Source organism: Molothrus ater, chromosome 32 (assembly GCF_012460135.2).
Source record: "Molothrus ater isolate BHLD 08-10-18 breed brown headed cowbird chromosome 32, BPBGC_Mater_1.1, whole genome shotgun sequence".
Classification (NCBI taxonomy): domain Eukaryota; kingdom Metazoa; phylum Chordata; class Aves; order Passeriformes; family Icteridae; genus Molothrus; species Molothrus ater.
In genome coordinates this window covers 856,556-877,878 of record NC_071659.1, presented here as the reverse complement: position 1 = coordinate 877,878, position 21,323 = coordinate 856,556, and the positions used below count along the sequence as shown (strand labels likewise).

Here is a 21,323-nt window from a genome sequence, read left to right as displayed (position 1 = left end):
AATGTGTTCTGCAGCCCCAACGCCCGTCCCTCAGCCTCTGGTGGTACAGCAGAGCTCTGACCTCCACAGTGGCAACCTGAAGCCATAAGACAATCATTTAGCCACGCCGAAATGTCAATTAAATTCATTCGTCTGCTGAGGGCGGACTGAAATCCAAAGAAAACACCAGAGCCTCCCAAATGTTACTTGTGGTGTAGGAGAGCACAGAAAACGCTGTGTCTCTTTGTGTCAAAATGATCAGTACTAAATAAAACAGATTGAAAAGACAACTCAAACAAACCAGCTTTGTTCTCCAGCATGTGCCCCTTCAGTGCAGAGCAAGTGATAAAGCACTTCAGGTATGGATTATATTGTGAAGGACACAGCCAGACATTCACATTTCTCTAAAAAAAGAGAAAAAGGAAACTTTTTTTTCCTGTTAAAGCTACATTTGTAACCAATCTGCAGAGCCACACCGGAACAGGCACATTCTGGGCACACCAAGCCAGCGTTTGGCTCACATTAAACCAAACCATGACAGCCCTCAGCAAGCAAAGGTGAAGAACTGCAGGGAATCCCTGACCTTACTCTGACCTCCAAATTTACATCGGAACAAACGACTCTCTCACCACCCCCAGGGTTTGCACTGCCCTTTTCGAAGCGGTGGACAAAGCAGACAAACCCCTGTGCTCAGCCCGAGTTGGCTGAGAAAAGCCCCATCAGCACTTGTGCCGCAGCACGTTGTGCGGCTGTCAGCACCTGCCAGGGCTGCACAGCCTGCCCAGCCAGGGGAGAGGCACCGTGCCAGCACAGAGCAGAAACCAGTTCGTGCAGACAGCCCCCAGAAGAAAAACAGAGCCCAGCAACGAGCGGAAAAAAGGAGAAGTCCCAAACACCACGATCGAATCTCCTCGTGCCCTGACACAGCATGCACAGCACACGCACTGAGGGCGGGCAGGGCAGCACAGGCCGAGGAACGAGGCTGTGTGAGCTGACTGTGCTGCATCCTGGCTGCAGACCACAAAGCAAAGCGAGCTCTCAAAGCTGAGGAGCCCGGGGAACCGGCTCGAGTACTTGGCCACCTCGGCAGCAGGTACACCCACTCCCTAGAGAACACCCAGAGCTGTCCAGTCACTGCTCCTCACCGCTCCCAGAGAGAAAGATCTGTGAATCTCTCACCGGGAGAGCCACTCCCCGCTCCGCAGCAGCAGCTGGCCGTGACAGCGGCCTGCGGCAGGGCACACATCCCTGGCCGCGCTCCAGCCCGCACGCTCCGGGCCGAGAACGGCAGCGGGAGGCAGAAGATGGGCCACGCATCTCCCCACCTCCCGGGAGCGCGGCGGGCCTCCCTGCGGGGCCGGGCTGTCCCGGGAACAGGTGGCAGGAGGCCCGGGGATTGGGGGGAAAGGCGGGGGGAGGCGGGACGGGCGCCCGCCGGGCCCCGCCCGGGCTCCCCCGCAGCCCCGCTCCGGGAACCGGCTCCCGGCACTGACCTCCTCACGCCGCTTCTGCCAGCGGCCGCACGGCGACTCCTCCAGGATCTCGGACTCGTCCTCGCTCTCCTCCTCCTCCTCCTCTGGGGGCGCCGCGGAAGTCACCGGCGCAGACACCGAGGTCATCCCCGGGCCAGACGAGGCGGGCTCCGGCTTGGGGTCGGAGCCGCTGCTGGGCATCTGCTTGGACTCGCCCTCCGACATGCTGCGGTCGCACACCCTGGGGGAGAGGGGCGCTCCGTGAGGCGGCAGGCCGGGCCGGGCCCACTGGGCCGGACCGGGCCGCACCCGCCAGGCCTGTCAGCCGGGGCCGCGCCCGCCGGGCCTGCCAGCCGGGACCGCACCCCGGGCCTGCCAGCCGGGGCCCGACCCGGCCGGTCCCGGGGCGAGGCGGGGGGCGAGGGGTAGGAGCCCCCCCGCACTTACCGGGCCCGCAGCACCTCCCGGTCCCGAGCACAGCCCCGCCGCAACCGCCGCGCTGCGTAACGCCGAGCGGGGTGGGGCCTCTGCTGCAGCCAATCAGCGCCGCGAGCGGCGCGTCAGCACCCGCCAATGGCCGGCGGGCGGGGCCCCGCGGTGCGTCACGACAGGGGGCGCCCTGCGCGAAGGGCCGTGAAAGATCGTGAATAGGGCGGGGCAGCCCCGTGAAACAGCCAATGAGGTAGCGAGAGGGGTCCCTCGGGGTCTCTGATTGGTCGGTGGGCGTGACTCAGCCTATATAAGGCGCTGTGTGCGTAAAGGCCCCTCATACAGAGGGGCTGGGCAATAATTCTGCTTGTTGTGAGCCTGCGCGGTTTTATCTGTGTGAGTGACCGCCTGCGGCACCGGCTGGCGGCGGCATCGCCGGTCCCAAATGCGCTGTTCCCCCGGAGGAGCCTCAGGGCAGGTCGAAGCTGCCTACGGGCCGTGTAGGTAGTCCCGGGGCGGAGCGGGCCGCGGTGCCGCTCTAGCCGCGCCTCTATGGTCGGCGCTTCCGGCCGCCGAGCTTCCGGCCGCGCGACTTCCGGTCGCCGCCCGCCGGTGCGAGGTCCCGCCGCCTCCGCAGTCTGCCCGCGCCCCCCGGTCCGGTCTGGTCGCCGCCGACCGAGGCCGTCGCGGCCGCAATGGGCGCCTACTTGTCGCAGCCCAACACGGTGAAGAGCTCCGGGGACGGCGCCGGGCTCGGGCCGCGCCCGCTGCACTTCGGGTTCAGCGCCATGCAGGGATGGCGCGTCTCCATGGAGGTGAGGGGGTGAGGCTGGCGGGGCGGTGGCGCCCGCGCCCGGCGCTCCTCGGGCTCCTGCCCCGAGCGGCGCCGAGTCCGGGGCTCTCGGTCACCCCGTCCCTCCCTCACGAGGCCGGCGGGGGCACTTTGCCGCTCCCGGTGCCGCCCCAGCCCTTCCCGAATCCTGCACGGCAACCGCGTGTTCCGCCTCCTGCCTGGAGAGTCCCCCCGAGTGGTGGGGGACACGTGCGGCGTGGTACATCCCTGCGAAAAATGAGGAATTCGGGGTAAAAAATGAAGGGAAGGAGCGTTTGAGTGAAAGGGAGTGGGAGATTCTCAGGGGAAATGCCTGGTTTTGTCCCCTGAAATGAAGTGTCGGTGCTTTGCTGTGCTTCCTCCCTGCTTTTCTTTTTTTATAGGGAAATCGGTAGGAAGAATCCTTATGGCTGCTCTCAGTCTCCTGTTGCCAGTCCTGGCTTTGCTGAACTCGTTGTGGGCAGATGAGCTGCCCCAGACCCACGCCTGGCTGAGGTTCCAGGTGTTTCTCTGCATTCCCACAGTGTAGGAGGCTGCAGGAACTGCCCTTAGAACTCTTGGTTGGCGTGAGGGTAGTGTGGGGCTGCTGGCCCTGCAGGTCTGTGAGCTTCAGACCCTCTGTGAGTACCAGTAATGTGCTGCTTTGTTTTCCCTTTGGGGCAGCCAGCTCACAGCTGAATTCAGTAAGGATTAATCCCTGCAGCCACCCCAGGTGCATCTCTCAGTGTTTGCTTTGTAGCCCTATGGCTGGTTTGGAGAGAATCTCCTATTCAGGCTGTCAGACATTGAATTTTTGCTGATCTAGATCCATAAGCCATTTTGTCAGACATTTCACTGCCTCTTGGAGTGCAACAGCGGTCACACAGGTGACAAATCAGTGACCAGAGGTGCTTCCTCCTCTCTGTGTGTGCAGCCCTGAGCTCTGGTTCTCGGGTAGAAGATGCAGAAGTGGTGCCTGTGCTCCTCACAGGACATGTGTGGAACTGGCTGGAAGGGTCTGAGCGCTCCTTGCCAGTGGCACAAGGACATTGCTGGGGCACTGAGTGTCACCTCCAAGGGATTTACGTGTGTGTAAGCAGCTCTGGCACCCCTCTGCACAGAGCTGGGGGATGTGAGAGGGGCCAGCACAGAGCTGGGGGTGTCAGGGGGACCCAGCACCCCTCTGCACAGAGCTGGGGGTGTCAGGGGGACCCAGCACCCCTCTGCACAGAGCTGGGGGGTGTGTGATGGACCCAGCACCCCTCTGCACAGAGCTGGGGATGTGAGGGACCCAGCACCCCTCTGCACAGAGCTGGGGTGTCTCAGGGGGCCGGGCTGGGATGAGGGAGAGCAGAGGGACCCTGGTTTATGGTGTGGTGGGGTCACTCAGCCCTCCTTCAGCTGGGACAGGGCTCTGCCTTCGCTCACCTGGGGCTGTCCCTGGTACCTGAGCAGAGGCTGGGCGAGGCCCCAGCTGCGGGTGTGGGTTCTGCACTACCCAGCACCTCTGGTTCATCCCTGCTGGCACAGGCAGCTCTGAGGCCATCAGTGTGGATGTGGTTTAGTTGAGTTATCCCAAGAAAGAAGCAGATGGCAGGAGTTGAACCTGCTGCAGATTGCTTCTGAGCCTGAGAGAAATGGGAATTTCTGGGAGAGAAATGTGTGTTTTATACACAGCTGAGCCGTTTTCTTGCGTTCCAGCACTCTGTGTTCTGCTCTCTGTCTTACCTTGTTTTGTTTTGTCATTCTCTTCCTGTTCAGTTGCACTTTTGCTCTTCTACAAGGCTTGGGGAAAGCCCTGAGCACATGTTTGTGCTTATTGCTGTGGTTCTGTGTGTGTTGGTGATGCCAGTCAGTGTGCACCTGGTGAGACACAGGTGTTTTGGGTGTAAAGGAGCTTTTTGTCACCTTGTACTTGGGTTTTAGGAGCCTTTTAGGTGAGGTGGGTGTACAGCTCAGAAAAAACACTCTGGCTTAGTCCAGAGAGGTTACTTTGGGAGTGAGGAAATGTTTGGGGCAGATCAGGGACCCCAAGGATAAAGATAGAAAGACAAATGGTATTAGGTACTAGGAGCAACAAAGGAAAGGGCTGAAGTCAGTTTTATGGCGCAGAGGAGTGCCCTGGGATACAGTGGGAGGCACAGGATGTGCTTGGCTGGGGCTTCTCCAAACTCTGCTCCTGCTTTGCCTGTACCCCCCAGTGAGACGGCCCCAGCTTCACTCCTTTCCCAGGCCTAGGGCAAAAGCCCTTGCTGCAAAAACTGAAAGAGATTAGTTCAATATACAGAGAACTGTTAAATGAGTGCTCAGGTTAACTTACTAATTTGCTTGCTCATTTCAGCTGAATTGTGTGTTTGTTTCAGACAGTTTTTCACCAGTGTTCCAGTAACCACTCAGGCAGCTGGGGAGAGTGAGGGATCCCAGGGTGGCAGGAGCTGATTTTGGGAACCTCCGCGGGCTCTTCCAGCACGCGAGATGACAGTGAGAGGGCAGGGCTGGCTGCGCGCTGCTCTGGCAGCACCTGGAGGCTTCAGAGCCCTGCTGGTGGCCTTGGCAGTGCCAGGACCTGGCTGTGCCCCCGGGCAGGGCCCGCAGCCCCGGAGCCGGGATAGGGGCCCGCAGCCCCGGAGCCGGGATAGGGGCCCGCAGCCCCGGAGCCGGGATAGGGGCCCGCAGCCCCGGAGCCGGGATCAGGGCCCGCAGCCCCGGAGCCGGGATCAGGGCCCGCAGCCCCGGTGCCGAGCCGGGATAGGGGCCCGCAGCCCCGGAGCCGGGATAGGGGCCTGCAGCCCCGGAGCCGGGATCAGGGCCCGCAGCCCCGGTGCCGGGATCAGGGCCCACAGCCCCGGTGCCAGGAGCGGGGCAGGGCCAGTCCCAAGGCGCTGTGACCAGAGGCCTCCCCGTTTGCCAGCCCTGCCTATCTGCCCTCCGGCGGGGCTCGGTGAGGGGACAGATCAGGACAGGCCCCGCGGGGCTCAGCAAGGGCAGCACAGTCTGGTTTTGGTGCCAGTGCTGGGTTTCCTCCGCAGCAGCAGCAGCATTTGCATCTCTTTAATTACGCTGCTGTTTGGTCACCTGGGGCTTATCCCAGTTCCTGTATTGGGGGTTCACTGTCTGTCTCACTGGCTTCTTCTCACTGGCTTCTGTGAATGCTCAGAAAAGTGAGCTCTAAAATGCTGCATCTTGGTTTATCTCTGTTTTCATTTGCTCTCCAGTGAGGCTTGGGGAAATTTCCTGCATTGCCGTTCGGTCATTACTCGTTTTGAGCTCAGATGGTCACTTGCCTGTTCAGAAGCTCTCTTCATCCCAGTGCCAGCAGTTCCATTGCAAAGAGTGCTGCATAAACCCAGAACCTCACTGTTCCTGTTTCCTGAGCAAGGAACAAAGTTCTCTTTTACAGAAAACTGCAGCTCTGGAGAGTGAAGAGACCTTATCCAAGGAGTCACACCTAAAAAAGCAGTAGAGCTTGGTGGTTGCTGGGCTGTGATCTAGTTCTGTGTGTGTGTAAATTTTGGAATATTGCTGGCGGCACGGACACATCCAGATGTTTGAGACTGCTGTCTTGGTGTAAGCCCGGTGTTTTGGGGCAATTGTAGCACATTGAAGGTGATGAACTACAGAAAAGATCACATTGTTGAACATATTACAGGATACACGTTCTTCCTGACCGCAGGAGTGTGGGATGGGTCAGGTGGAGAGGGCTGGCTAGAAGGAATGTCTGGGGGATAGCTGGGCAGGGGAAGGGCCTGGGAGAAAGGTTCAGCCCGGCCATCTGTTCCAGGCTCTGCATTGCAATAGCCAAGGTGGGCTTGCCTGCCCACAGGGGAAGGAGTTCAGGCTGTAAAAATCACGGGGGTGCCTTCCTCAAAGGTGGCTGCTCCACAGAGCCCTTATGGAGAGAAGGGCTGTGCTCTGTCCATGGCCTGTGGAGTTGTTGAGCCTTGAGCTTTGCCCAGAGATGGGAATGGAGCTGGGGAAGGGTCTGGAGCACAAGAGTGGCTGAGGGAGCTGGGGAAGGTTCAGCCTGGAGAAAAGGAGGATCAGGGGCACTTTCCCACTCTCTGCGACTCTTTGAGGGGAGGGTGCAGCCAGGTGGGGATCATGGACAGGAGAAGAGGAAGCAGTCTCAAGCTGTGCCAGGGCATGTTGAGGTTCACTGTTGTGAGGAATTTCTTCATGGAAAGGTTTGTCCAGCCCTGGCACAGGCTGGCCAGGGCAGGGGTGGAGTCCCCATCCCTAGAGGGGTTTAAAAGCAGTGTGGATGTGGCACTCTGGGGGCATGGGACAGCCCTTTGGGTTGGCAGTGCTGGGGCAATGGTTGGCCTCAGAGGGCCTTTCTAACCCAAACAAATTTGTGTTGCTATGATTTTCTGTGGGTCTAATGCATTCCCTGTTTCAGACCTTTGCTTCTCTCTTTCAGGATGCCCACAACTGCATTCCCGAGCTGGACAGTGAAACAGCCATGTTCTCTGTCTACGATGGACACGGAGGTAACTGCACCACTCTGCTCTGTCTGTCCTTCAGTGGCACCCCCTGGGCCATCCATCTCTTGTTAGGAATTCTGCTCCTTGATGGAAGCATTTTCTTTCATGGATACCATCAGCAGAGGTTCTGAACTCCTAGGGGTCCTGGGAGGAAGGTCAGGCTTTGATCTGAAATTGAAATCAGATTTGTATTCCATCTTTTATACCTTCTGAGAATGGCTGTTTTTGTGGTGGATAAGCTGGGCAGGAGAGTCACAGAAAAACTGGTAAGAAAAATTACCTGAGATTGACTCTAGGCAGTGTGTTCTAGTGGATGCCCAAGGAAAGAGTGAAAATCAAAACAGGCAGATCCATTCCCTGTAAGGGTTCCTTGAACTGGAGATTGCAGCCATTCCATCCTGGAGACATGGTGGAGTCTTCTGGATGAGCTAACTCTTCACAAATTTGTCTGATTGCATTTTAAGAAGGTTTCTATGTTTGGTGATTGTTTACACTGTGCATTTTGCATAGAATCATTATTTGAAAAAGATATGGTTAAATCTGCTGCCTGACAATTTCACTGCAGTATCCATAACACAAGGAATGAGTGAATAATCACTCTGGTAAAACTTTTCACTTTTACTTTTGGGCTCTGTGTCTTTTTTTTTTTTTTTTCCCACTCCAGAGGAGTCCACAGCTTCTCTCTGCTCGTATGACTGAATATTGCTATTAAATATTATTGCTAATATTATTACAGAGTTTGCTCTGCCAATATAATGTAAGAGCTCAAGATCCTGCTGTTAGATCTTGCAACTTATTTTAATTTTGATAGTCCTGAGTTATCCATCATGGTTTCCTGACCTTTTTTCCTGTTAATTTATGTAGATGTTGAACAACGTAGCTTTTCAAGGAGCTCTCCCAGTGGCCATCCCCCATTCTGAAAACTGCTCCTATCTGTCCTCCCTGCTTTTCTTGTGGCAGCTTAGTATGGAAATGTTTGATGGTTTATCTGAAAGCTCTTTGAAAGTCTGTGTGCAGAACTGAGCTGCCTGTTTCCTCCTGTTCCCTGGCTCTGTGACAGTGTCCAGCTTGTGACTGTCACTGCTGCTGATGTAGCAAGCAGCTCTTCCGAAGAGGTCATCCCACTCTGAAGAGTGTATTCCGTGTCCTGAAATTACATTTTCCTGAACTTCATCTCAGAGTGTGCAGAGACCCCTGTGGAGCAGTCACTGGTATCCTGAAGGGTCTCTTTGAGAACGTGGGGATAATGAGTTGGTGCTGAGAGGCAGGGAATGACAAGTGAATGGGATGTAGGGATCAGGAGCCACTCACCTCAGAAACTCTGTGTGTGTATGTCAGGCAAAACTAAAGACAAGGAGCATCTACCAAAAATGGGTCAAGAATGAAGAGTATCAAACCATCTGCTCTCCTCTGAGCTCAGTGTGTTGGTTTCTCAGCTGCCAAGGTCTTAACCATGTGTTGGGTTTTGAGAGGCTTTGGACATTCATGACATTCCTGTTCTATAGGACATTAAATATTGTGTTTGGGGTTCTAAATACAGTAGGGAAGATCTGAGATAGACCTGGGATGGCAAAGCACTGGCAGGAGTTTCTAACTCATATTTTAGATTTCTATGATTGAATCTCTACAGCTCTCCCTGGACAAGCCGTATCAGGAAGGACAGGGGTATGGTTGAATCTGAATTAGAAGAACAGCTTTTGCCCATCTCCTGCTATTGTGTGATTTTATTGATGCATTAGTTCTTAAGTTTGAAGCAATTTCTCAGGTCTCTCCTATGTAAGGGTAGGGTTTTGGGTGGGAACCTTGCTAAGCTTTATTAGCCAGCAGTACAGAAACTGAATTTACCTTCTCTTATATACCTTGCTCATCTCTCGGCCTGCAACACTCCAGTAAGCTTCCTGCTCCAGATAGGTTGGGAAAAGCTTTTATTACTGTCTTATTTGAAAAAGGGTGAGTTTGGGAGGTTTTTTACACATTAGCATTTTCCATTTAATTGATCAGTTTTTCTCTTATGTCTCCCCCTTCTGGGCAAGCCTCCCGGTGTTTGAAAGATGTTGCTGGGCCAGTTTTTTGCCTTCCCCAGCTCCTTTTTGATGTGCTCTGGCCTCCCTGCCCCCAGATTCTGGAGGGTGACATTTGGGCACTGTGCCCCTTGAGTGGGGGGCAGGGAGTGTTTGCTCAGGCCCTATTGCTGTCTACCTGTGCTTTAGCCTTTATTTTAATAATGTGTCTTCACTGACATGTATCTTGCATTGCTTGTCTGTCCTGAGGTTTATTTCTCTCTCTTTGCTATTTGCCTTATTATTGTTGTTTTAAACTTCTCTGGACTCAAGGGCTTCCTGCCTTTTACTCTTCCAGTCCATTCCCCAGTTCCCTGAGAGGTGGGCAAGTGGCTGGGTGGTGCTTAGTTGCCCCCTGGGGCTGAACCACCAAGCAATCCTTTCTTGGCACCCACCATGGGGCTGGAAGGGTTGGAGCAGCAATGGACAGAGCAAGCCAGAGGGGTTTGTGTCTGTCAGCAGCTGCAGGTGACTGTGCTGGTCTGGTGTTCCCAAGAACCAGAGGGGTTTGTGTCTGTCAGCAGCTGCAGGTCACCGTGCTGGCTTGGTGTTCCCAAGAACCAGAGGGGTTTGTGTCTGTCAGCAGCTGCAGGTGACTGTGCTGGTTTGGTGTTCCCAAGAACCAGAGGGGTTTGTGTCTGTCAGCAGCTGCAGGTGACCGTGCTGGTTTGGTGTTCCCAAGAACCAGAGGGGTTTGTGTCTGTCAGCAGCTGCAGGTGACCGTGCTGGTCTGGTGTTCCCAAGAACCAGAGGGGTTTGTGTCTGTCAGCAGCTGCAGGTGACCGTGCTGGTTTGGTGTTCCCAAGAACCAGAGGGGTTTGTGTCTGTCAGCAGCTGCAGGTGACCGTGCTGGTTTGGTGTTCCCAAGAACCAGAGGGGTTTGTGTCTGTCAGCAGCTGCAGGTGACCGTGCTGGTTTGGTGTTCCCAAGAACCAGAGGGGTTTGTGTCTGTCAGCAGCTGCAGGTGACTGTGCTGGTTTGGTGTTCCCAAGAACCAGAGGGGTTTGTGTCTGTCAGCAGCTGCAGGTGACCGTGCTGGTCTGGTGTTCCCAAGAACCAGAGGGGTTTGTGTCTGTCAGCAGCTGCAGGTGACCGTGCTGGTTTGGTGTTCCCAAGAACCAGAGGGGTTTGTGTCTGTCAGCAGCTGCAGGTGACCGTGCTGGTTTGGTGTTCCCAAGAACCAGAGGGGTTTGTGTCTGTCAGCAGCTGCAGGTGACCGTGCTGGTCTGGTGTTCCCAAGAACCAGAGGGGTTTGTGTCTGTCAGCAGCTGCAGGTGACCGTGCTGGTTTGGTGTTCCCAAGAACCAGAGGGGTTTGTGTCTGTCAGCAGCTGCAGGTGACCGTGCTGGTTTGGTGTTCCCAAGAACCAGAGGGGTTTGTGTCTGTCAGCAGCTGCAGGTGACCGTGCTGGTTTGGTGTTCCCAAGAACCAGAGGGGTTTGTGTCTGTCAGCAGCTGCAGGTGACCGTGCTGGTCTGGTGTTCCCAAGAACCAGAGGGGTTTGTGTCTGTCAGCAGCTGCAGGTGACTGTGCTGGTTTGGTGTTCCCAAGAACCAGAGGGGTTTGTGTCTGTCAGCAGCTGCAGGTGACCGTGCTGGTTTGGTGTTGCCAAGGTCACCTCACCTGACCCACACCACACTCTGTTCTGTGCTGGGCCTCTTAGAGGCTGCCTGGTTCCTGCTCTTTGCTGGGCTCTACAGTGATTAGTGGTGTTTGATCATTGTTATCTGTTATTCAAGATCTCTTATTCAAACACTGGCCTTGAGCCTCAGCTGGCACCTGGGCTCTGCACTGAGGACATCACTGTCGTTCAGCTTCCATCTCATGGAGATAGCTAACCTTTTTTCACCTCCCTCCAAGAGGTGTTTTTGGAGAAAACATAGAATGGCCAAGGCCTCACAACCCTCACAGGCAAGACTTTCTTCCTAATATCCCATCTAGCACTGCCCTCTGTCAGTGTGGAGCCATTGCCCCTTGTCCTGTCACTCTAGGCCCTCTCCAGTGTCCCCAGGTCAGAGCCAGTCTCTCTGTTCCCTGTACCATGGAATGTTTGCAGCACGGTGTGGCAGCAGCCATTTGGCTGCTTCTGTTCTCTGTCAGTGGCCACTTGATCCCTTCTCTGCAGGTGCATTGGAAAAGTCCCTTGTCTGTCTTTCTCCCATATCTCCCCACTTCCCTGCTTCCCACTATGTTCCCTTTGCTGAAGGATGCCTGGCTGCTGCTTTCCTCTCACTTCCCTTGCTCCCCATTCCCTCACAGAGCTTTGTCCCTGCCTGCACAGCTCTTCCTGATGCCCAGCTGCCCCAGGGTCTCTGCTGGGCTCAGAGAAGGGCAGGGAAGTGCAGCAGGAAGATCAGGAGTTGTGTGGCTGGTCCATCCTGTGAAAAACCCTCCTGTAGCCCAAAGGAGAGGAGCCCACGTGGCTCTGGTGGTACCTACAGGAAAGCCCCAGGTGCAGGTAGGCTCTGCCTTGCTGTGCCCTGCCACCCACATTGCTACTTCTGTGCCCTGTGACAGGGAATGGCTGGTCCAGCACAGCCTCAGGATGTTCCTGGACCCTGCAGTGGGACCCTCCACCTGCCTGCAGCTTGCCCTGCTCCTGTCCCTCTTTCTGTGCAGTCATTTCATTTGTTTCTCAGTTTCTGGCTCTAATTTTTCTTCTTTGTGAGGCGTGAGCCACGTCCACGTTCCTGTGTCCTACATTGTTCTCATGTAAAAGCTTCAATGACTAGTGTGATCTCTTACAACTCACACTACTCTTTCTTGCCCTGTTCAAGATAAACTACAGAAATTCATCATCCCTCAATGTTTACTCTTCCTTCTCTCTTAAATGCACCTTCAGGATCTAAACAAATGCCCCCCATGCCCTGTTCCATACCTGACACCATTACTTACCAAGCTGGGGGAGCTTCTGGCTTTTCAAAGTCTCTCGGCTGCTCTAGGATGAGCACTTGACTGGAGCTGCCTCTCAGCACTGTTATCCCCTGTGCTCTCAGCACAGCGTTCTGGCTGCTGTTTATCTTGCTGTGCTCTTTCCCGTAGCGAGTGACTGCCCTGTCCCCTGAGAGGTTCATCTCAGTCTCTGGGATCTCATTGCCCTTGCTCTGGAGCACACACTAGGAGACAGAACACTTTTTATGTGCTTACTGCACAATGGTAATGCTCCATGAGAACCTGCAGTGAGCAAAAGCTTCCCTTTCCTTCTGCTTCCACTGACACTTGAAATTAAAGATTTCCAGGTAGGCTGGACCTAAAGAGTCGGCCTAAGCTCCCTCTCAGGAAGTCACAACATTGGCCAAACCCGGTTTTGGAGCTCTGAGGTGTGCCAGGGCCATCTGCACATCCCACTGGGGAGGTGTCAGCAGGATCCCCACACTCAGCTGCTGTGTCACTGCTGTGTCTGGAGCAGCTCTGGCTTCTGTCCCAGGATTCACCTCAGGAATTCAGCTGCTCAAGAGCAGCTTCTGTCTGGAAGGAGCAGCCTCCTTAAATAGTTCCTGCTCTTTTTCAGGAGAAGAAGTTGCCCTGTACTGTGCCAAGTATCTCCCTGAGATCATCAAAGACCAGAAGGCCTACAAGGAAGGCAAATTGCAAAAGGTGAGGAGCCAGCTCTGCCCCACACTGAGTAAGTGCCAACACAGAGGAAAGCCCTTGTGTTTGTCCAGGGAGGTGATGGAGTCTCCATTCTTGGAGCTGTCCAGAGCCTATCTGGGCAGAGTCCTGGGTGTCCCTGCTGGAGCAGGGTGTTGGAGCAGGAGAAGCCCTGGGTCCCTGCCAGCTGCAGCCGTGCTGTGGTTGGTTACAGTCTGCAAGCTGCAAGAGACTGGATTGCACAGCATGGCATCCTGTGGGGAAGGGGCAGCTGCCCACTCGCGTCTTTGTTCACACTCAGGCCCTGGAAGATGCATTCTTGGCCATTGATGCCAAGCTCACCACAGAGGAGGTGATTAAGGAGCTCTCTCAAATGGCTGGGCGGCCACAGGACGATGAAGATGAGAAGGAGAAGGTTGCTGATGAAGATGATGGTAAGTCAGATGCCAGTGCACAGACAAGGCTGCAGCTCTAGGACAGGGATGGAGAGCAGCAGGGTCAAGTCACCTTGGGCACAAGGTTTTCTGTCCCAGTTTCACAGTTAAATTTTGGCTGACTTGAGCTACTGCCCCTTAGCATTGTCCATAGCTTTGGGCTGGTGCTAGGGGGGAACCTTTATCCATTTGCAATCTTACTGCTATGGATAACAAAACAGCCTGTCCCCATTTCCTATAGAGCTTCCTCCATGGGTTGCAGGGTTCCAGGGTATGTCAGGAATTCTGAGCTGGACTCAGATATGGAAGGGAAATGGTGTGCAGTTCTCAGCTCCCCCCGGCCGGTGGCAGCCACCAAGTGCAGATAGGATTGAAGCAGAGCCTGGTCTTTTCAGCAGTTCTTCTTCCCACAAAGAAGCAAGTGTTCCACCAGCAAGTGGCTGCCAGCCCAGGAGGTGCTTCCTGGGGTGGAATCCTGTGCTGCTCTCACCGAGTACCTTGTGACCAGCCTTGAGACAGATGCAAGGTGATTCTGTCACCTGGAACAATATGACAATCTGGAAATGCTGAATTTGTTGTTTTGCTTTTTCTCCAGCTGACAGGGATTAAGTGGGTGGGTGGGTTTTCTTTCTTTTTGTTCTGTATTTTCAGGAGCATTTGGGATATCTGTATTTGTTTTCCTTTTGGGATTAAATAGCAAAGCAAACGATATGCAAGGGGATGTCAGTAGGGAGCAGTGGTGTTTGGACCATGGTCATTGGGGAAAGTCATCCCACTTTCTGTCTGGTCCCACTTGGGAGATGGCCAAAGCTGTGCTCTCACCTGTTGTACCTGTCCAAATGACAGCTGGTGGGGATCCCTGGGGTGTTTCAGCTGTTCTCTTGTTCCTAGCTGCAGCATTAATGACCAAACCTGTACATGGCAGTGGTGGCTCTGCTTCCCTGCAGCTCCCAAGGAGCTTGTGCTTGGGCAAGTGAGGCTCTGCCCCCTGGGCACACACCTGATGTGCACACTGTGCTCCCACCGGCCCCCATGATGGCTGATGTAGACACTCTGTGGTGCTGTCAGTGGGCCAGGAAGCACAGCTCTGGGGCACTGGGGGCACTGGCAGGCTGTGCTGTGCTCAGAACTGTTCCCATCCTGCTCACCTGTGGCACCTGGAGCTGTGGGGGTGCACGGGCCTGGCTGTGTGCTCAGAGTCAGCCTGGGGAGCGCTGCTGGGGCGGCTCAGCGCAGGACCCAGCGTGCTGGGAGTCCTGCCCTCTCACCCTCTCTGTCCCTGTCCCCTCCCTCTTCCATTTGCAGTGGATAATGAGGAAGCTGCTCTCCTGCACGAAGAAGCCACAATGACCATCGAGGAGCTTCTCACACGTTATGGACAAAACTGCACCAAGAACCTCAAAGCCAAGTCTGTAGCTGCAGCTGGGGATAGCGCTGTGGAGGGGACAGGCAAGCAGCATGATGGGGAGTCAAATATGAATGGAGAGGCTGACCCAGGGGAGCTTCCCGACCACAAGGAGAGGAAGAACGGGAAGCCAGATGAAGAAATCACGGGTATTTCCTCCACCTCAGACAAAGCCAGCGCTGGAGGCAACAGCCCTGCTCTGCAGAAGCCTGAACTAGGCAAAGGTGACGAGGCCGTCACCTCTTCCACTGGGGAGGCCGGGCCCTCCTGCTCCTCCACGGGAAAGCCCCAGCGCACAACCAAATCCAAATTTTTTGAGGACAGTGAGGATGAGTCAGATGAGGTTGAGGAAGAGGAGGAAGACAGTGAGGTAGGAAACAGCACTGGAACAGAGTGGCCTTCTGGCTGGGCAGAATGCATTGCTTATGGTGGTACTTGAGACGAGCCTCTGGCTCATCCTAGGTGTGTTCCTAGGAGCAGGTGTTTCAGGCTGATCCTTTGAGGCCATCCCATGGGAATGTTTGGGATTTTTGAGCTAACCCCGAAGGACACACCCTCATCCTGCAGCAGCCATAGCTGATAGCCCCTGGTCCTGCTGCATGCACCATCCCTTCACCCATTGCTGTAGTGATAGCAGCTGCTCTGGTTGTAGCCATCAAGTGTGGGGGACACGTGGCAGGTCACCTCACACCTCTGGGGGAACTGACCATTGGTCCCCAGGATGGAGGGACCAGCGGGGGGACAGCACCAAGGGTCCTGTGTGACTCCTGTGGTATCTCTCCTTTCTTGTAGGAATGTAGTGAGGATGAGGACGGTTACAGCAGCGAAGAGGCAGAGAATGAAGATGATGAAGATGACACTGAAGAAGCAGAGGAGGATGAGGATGAAGAGGAGGAAATGTTGTTACCGGGCATGGAGGGGAAAGAGGAGGTGCACACCCTGGTTTTGTGTTCTGCAGCTTAGCGTGGAGCCAGGGGCTCTTGGGAGACTCAGCTAGGGGTTGTTCCTGTTCAGGTGGGGACAGAACACCCTGTGCACTCTCCTGGGGCTGAGGGAGCTGCTGACAGCCTGGGTCTGTGCAGAAGCTGAGGGATGGGCCTGGATCTGGACGGCAGGTTGAGATCAGAGGCTGATCCTGTTGCTGGGTGTGAGGCGCTTGGAAAGCACTGTGGAGGGAGAGCGTGGGCAAGAGCAGGATGGCTCTGCTGGCACCACTGCTCCAGGGCACAGCATGACTCCTCACCGGGCAGGGCTGTGGCTCTTCAGCCCATGATGGTGCACTCAGGCAGGCCAGGGACCCAGGGGGCCAGGAAAAGGGGATGTGGCTTCCAAGGTGCCAATTTCTCCCTTTGGGGAAATGTCCTGACCTGAAGTGAGGATGTGCTCAAGCTGGGCTGGGGTTGGAATTAGCACATTAGAGCAGAGGATACAGACCTGTGGAACACCACAGAATCCTGACCCAGCATGCTGCATGGCACTGGGATGGAGGTGTTGCCCACGCCTGCCCCTCAGTGAACACACTCCTGGTGTTTCCCACTTGCCTTGGGCCTTCTCCATTGCTCCATGTGTGCTTACCCTGGGATCTGGGACACTGCTGGGGCTGTGCAGCTGGTGCTGGTGTCCTTTATGACCTGACAGGGAGACAGAGAAAGAAATCTCACCAGAACTGTGTCCTGCAGCCTGGCTCAGACAGCGGGACCACGGCCGTGGTGGCGCTCATCCGGGGCAAGCAGCTGATCGTGGCCAACGCCGGCGACTCGCGCTGCGTCGTGTCCGAGGGCGGCAAGGCCGTGGACATGTCCTACGACCACAAGCCAGAGGACGAGGTGGAGCTGGCCAGGATAAAGAATGCTGGTGGCAAGGTCACCATGGACGGGAGGGTGAACGGCGGCCTCAATCTCTCCAGGGCCATCGGTGAGCGGGGGGGGGCGGTGGCAGGGCTGGCCTCAGGAGAGCCACACTGACAGCACTGCCAGCCACTGAGGCTGGGGAGCGATTTGTAATGAGATGAGTGAAGCCTCTTCAGTGTTTGATGGGAGACTTCAGTCTAAGTGGAGAAAACAGCCATGAAGCAGTTGGACACCAGTGGAAAGCGGCATCTGACACATCCCAGGCTGCTGTGCCAGCAGCTGGGTTGTCAGAAACCACCTCATGTAAACTGTCCCAAACCCAGACTGCTGCCTCTGGAACAGGACTTTTCCTGCTTACTGGGTTATTGGGGAATCTTGGTGTGTTGATTCCTGGGGACCTGGCTTCGTGGCAGTTTGAGCCCATTTATTTGTCTGAGTGTGTACAGAAGGACCCAAACCACTAAAATCATTATCTTAGTGTAAAGATATGAAGTTGTTTATCTAGGGAGACGCTGGCATTCCCACCTGCTATTTTGTGGTGGCCCTGGAAGTCCCTTCATAGGATGATTCCCGATAAGCTGCTAGTCAGAGCTGAGGGCCAGTTTTCTCAAGGGAACTTCGAGTCATACAATGAACCCTGGAATGGTTTGGGTGGGAAAAGGGACCTCAAAGCTCAACCAATTCCAGCCACAGCCATGGGCAGGGACACCTTCATTAGACTAGGTTGTTCCAGGCCCCATCCAGCCGCCTTACACACTTCCAGGGATGGGGCAGCCCCAGCCTCTCCAGAGGTGACAGGTGCTGTGTGCTGTTGGCCCCAGGAGGTGGAGAAGGGGCACTTGGTTTGGAATAAAGACAGGCTGAGCTGGCCAAGACCCCTCTTCCCTGGGCTTGCCAGAGCTTACACCTGGAACCTGCAATGGTTCCTCTGCTTCGTGGCCCACAGCCTGATCCCAGGTTGTGGGAGCACCCACTGATCCCACTGGGAATGCCCTGTGGCCGGGCACAGCACTGCCTGTGCCCACACATCTTCTCCCCACCACAGGGGATCACTTCTACAAGCGGAACAAGAACCTGCCTCCAGAAGAGCAGATGATCTCTGCCTTGCCTGACATCAAAGTGCTGACAATAAACGATGACCACGACTTCATGGTCATTGCCTGTGATGGAATCTGGTGAGTGCTGAAGGAGCTGTTGTGCCTGGGGGCATCACTGCTCCAGCCTTCCTCCAGAGCTGAGCCTGAGGAAGGCCTGTTGGACACCGTGGCTTGTGTGCTCCCTTGGCCTGCCTTCCTGACCTCTCTGCTCTGCAGGAACGTGATGAGCAGCCAGGAAGTGGTGGATTTCATCCAGTCGAAGATCACCCAGAAGGATGAGAATGGAGTCCTGCGGCCACTCTCCTCCATTGTAGAAGAGGTAAGAGGGGGAGCTCTGCTGTCCCTCCAGACACGTGGCATTCCTGCATGCCTGCTCTGTGCCTGGCTCTGCCCTCCCACTCCCTCAGATGGGTTCCCTGGGCACTCCAGCCAGTGTCTGACCCCAGGAGTGCTGTGCAGCCCAAGAGGTTTCTGCCCACATTCACAAACCTGGGGCTGCCAAGGCCATCTCTGCCCCTTGTCCGGTGGGAGCAGCATTTGACTCCTGCACAGGTCTGGCCTGGCAGCCCCTGACCACTGTCAGGCGCTGGAGCGCGCCCAGTGCCTCAGGGTGGTGTCCCAGCGTGTGTCTGTTCTCTGTGCTGACTTGCCCTGTCCCTCCCCAGCTGCTGGATCAGTGCTTGGCTCCAGACACCTCAGGGGACGGCACCGGCTGCGATAACATGACCTGCATCATTATCAGCTTCAAGCCCCGTAACACACACCCACCTGCCGAGAGTGGGAAGCGGAAACTGGGGGAGGCAGTGGCACCAGCAGAGGAGAACGGTGGGGACAGCACCAAGAAGGCCAAACTGGAGTAGCAGGGCCCACCTGGGGACTGGGCTGTGCTCACCAGACTCTCGTTTCTTACCCATGCTGAACTCAAGACTGCAGGTCTTGTCCTTTTTTTAGCCTTAGCAGAGGCCTTGTTTGTCCGTGTCCTGGTGGGGGGTGGGCGGGTCTGGTTAGCAAGGGCATGTCCACTGTTCATCCGTAACCATTCCAAAGAGGGAGCCGGGATGAGCCGCGCCCGGGAGCGCCGCGCCGCACGCTCCGTGCCGAGAGGAGCAGGAGGAGGATGTCCCCCCATTGTCTCCATGTGGTTGTTGCCATTTCTGTGCCTGTGAATTTCTGTTTGGAGGGAAGAACTTTTTCACTGTTGAGGTTTTTTTAATCTGCACCCGATTATTTAAGGCCCTTTCTGGTTTTTTTTGTGAAACAATCTGGTGGTGGTGCTGCGGCCACGCCGTGTTCAGTTGTACACTTTCAATCAATACTTTTTTCAAACTAAAAGACCAGAAAATACAGGTGTGGTCTTGGTTGTTGGTTCTTTCCTGGAGGGGGAGGTGAGGAAGGTGGGGTGGGCAGGAGAACATTTGTCCCTGTGGTCTTGGATCAGTGCAGGGTTTTGGCCTGTGGCTCCCAGTTTCCCCACGATGGCTCTTCTGAGGCGTCTCACACAGAGTGGACATGAGCCTCTGGAGAAATCTGTGTCAGCTCAAGGGACAGGGGCACCAGGCTTGCCCCTGAGCTCCCCTGCCCATAGCAGCCATGGAGCTGAGAGGCAGCTCCTCCCTGATGCACAGCTCAGACAAGGGCGGTCAGTCCCTGTGGCTGCTCCGGCAGGAGCGAGGCCGTGGACTGTGAAACACTGATGGAAGGGTGTGGGCCATACAGGTGGGCTCTCCCTCTGTAGCAGACAGAGCCCACTGGGAAAGAAGGGCACTCTGTGGTGATCCCTTATTTCTTTTCACACACAACTGGCTTCTTCTATGTGCATTTCCCTCACTTGTTCTTTCCCCCAGTCCCTCCTTCCCCTGCAGCCTGGAGCTCTCCCCCCTGCCCCAGGATTCCAGGGAGCCAGAAGCTCTCTGGGCAGCAGACCCATTGCTGCTGGGGGGCCCCTGGACCTCAGGCACCCCTCTCTGACCATCCTGGGCTCCTGTGACAGCAGAGCCACCACTGGAGGTGACCAGGGCACCTCCCTGCACAGCCCCAGGATCCTGTGCTCCCCTGTTCCTGGTGAGCTGCCAGCACTGAGCCTGCCAGGAAGGCACAGCCCCCCTGCATCTGTTCCCTGAGCAGCTGCAGCTCTGAGGGCCTTTGCTGTGGCACAGGACCCACCACAGAGCATTCTGAGTAAAAATCAGCATGATAGAACATCAACAGAGCACACAGAAAATGGTCTACAGGTTACTAATGTGAGGTTACCACGAATCGGAGCCATTTTGGGGACTCCACAGAGACTGGAGACTGCATCACAAACCTTAATGACCAGGAACAGTTTAAAACCAAACCCTCTGGAGATGGATGCCTGGAACGGGCATGCAGCAGGAATGGGATGACACCACATGGCAATTGAGGCAAACTGGTTTTAATGTCACCAAGCAAAGCTGCCTCAGCTCAGGCTCCCAGGGACTGCAGAAATAACTAATACTTTGGGGCTGCTTGTCCCTATGACTATCCATTCTGTTGATTCAAAATCTGGAGTAGCCTTGACCAGGATGTTGATAGCAGGGAGGAAGTGTGAGGTCCCTTCCCAGAGTGACCCCGAGATAAACCCAGCTGGCAGCAAGTGGAAGTTGTGCTGAGAACAAACCCACTTTTGCAAAGGAAAAAAGTCTTCCTGAGAGGTCTCCTCAGGCAGCCCTGTTCCAGGGGAACGTGGAAACAGCCTGAGGAGCAAATCCAGCTGCAGCACTGGGGTGTGTGAGGCTCTGAAGCACCAGATTCACACAGGGCTGCAGGGGCCCAGCCTGGACACTGCAGACACCAGAGCAGGTCGGGACTGGACAATTCAGTGCAGAGCCACCAGGCAGGGTGGGGAGCTGAGGCTTGGAGGCAGAGGCAGCACCTGGGCTGGTGAGGGACAGCCTGAACTGCAGGAGCCAAGACAACAGCCCAGGACCAGCAGGGTGGAGTTCATCTTCGGGAAGATCTGTAGTGCAAGGCACTGCCAAAGGCACAGCCCCATCACGTGGGAATCCCAGAGCAGCTGGAGGAAGCTGTGCAGGTGAGCCAACTCACAAACCTCACTGCTATGGAGACAGGCTGGGACAGCTGGGGGGCTTCAGTCTGGAGAAGCATCCAGGGAGACCTTAGAGTCACAGTGCCTAAAGGGGCTCCAAGAAACACGGAGGGACTCGGCCAAGGGCCTGGAGGGACAGGCAAGGGGAAATGGCTTCCCACTGCCAGAGGGCAGGGTTAGATGGAATATTGGGAAGAAATCCTTCCCTAGTGAGGCCCTGGCACAGTTTGCCCATGGAAGCTGTGGCTGACCCATCCCTGGAAGTGTTCAAGGCCAGGTTGGACAAGGCTGGAGCAACCTGGTCTAGTGGAAGATGTCCCTGCCCATGGCAAAGGACAGCAATGAGCTTTATGTTCACTTCCAACCCAAATCCTTTACTCATTCTGTGACTGCCCACCTCTGAGCAGCAAAACATTCAGAAGCAGCTTTTTTCTCCCCACAATGCTGCAGTGGAGTCAGAGTGGCAAGGATCCCAGGGCCTGAGACTACGAAACGCATCTGGCAATAGGTGCCCTACAGCCCATGGTGCTCCCTCCACACTGGCCTTGCTGCAGGATGGATCCCTGTGGGGCCCAGCACCAGAGATGGGAGCTGGGGGGCTGCTGCCCTCCCCTAACCCTGCAGCCTGCTCTTGGGGCAGATCAG

The 21,323-nt window shown here is 55.7% G+C and overlaps 2 protein-coding genes and 1 pseudogene across 3 annotated transcripts in view; 1 reads left to right on the top strand and 2 right to left on the bottom strand.

The window, feature by feature from the left end:
- The window catches only part of NRBP1 (nuclear receptor binding protein 1), a 34,954-nt gene extending 32,993 nt beyond the window's left edge, over positions 1–1,961 (bottom strand). For both annotated transcript variants that reach the window (XM_036405215.2, XM_036405216.2), the window contains exons 1-2: positions 1,899–1,961; positions 1,473–1,692 (exon numbers count right to left, since the gene is read on the bottom strand). In XM_036405215.2, coding sequence (XP_036261108.1) covers positions 1,473–1,676 — 204 coding nt within the window. In that variant the 5' untranslated portion in view covers positions 1,677–1,692; positions 1,899–1,961. The remainder of the gene's footprint in view (positions 1–1,472; positions 1,693–1,898) is intronic.
- Positions 1,962–2,417: 456 nt separating this feature from the next.
- Positions 2,418–18,957, top strand: PPM1G (protein phosphatase, Mg2+/Mn2+ dependent 1G). Its single transcript, XM_036405214.2, has 10 exons — positions 2,418–2,695; positions 7,112–7,181; positions 12,746–12,831; positions 13,127–13,259; positions 14,565–15,034; positions 15,457–15,594; positions 16,344–16,578; positions 17,560–17,689; positions 17,828–17,930; positions 18,277–18,957. Exons 1-10 carry the CDS (start codon positions 2,576–2,578, stop codon positions 18,469–18,471), a joined length of 1,680 nt encoding a protein of 559 aa, XP_036261107.1. The 5' UTR covers positions 2,418–2,575; the 3' UTR covers positions 18,472–18,957.
- A 1,051-nt stretch (positions 18,958–20,008) lies between these two features.
- LOC129047039 (uncharacterized) lies at positions 20,009–21,202 on the bottom strand (annotated as a pseudogene).
- Positions 21,203–21,323: the final 121 nt, after the last annotated feature.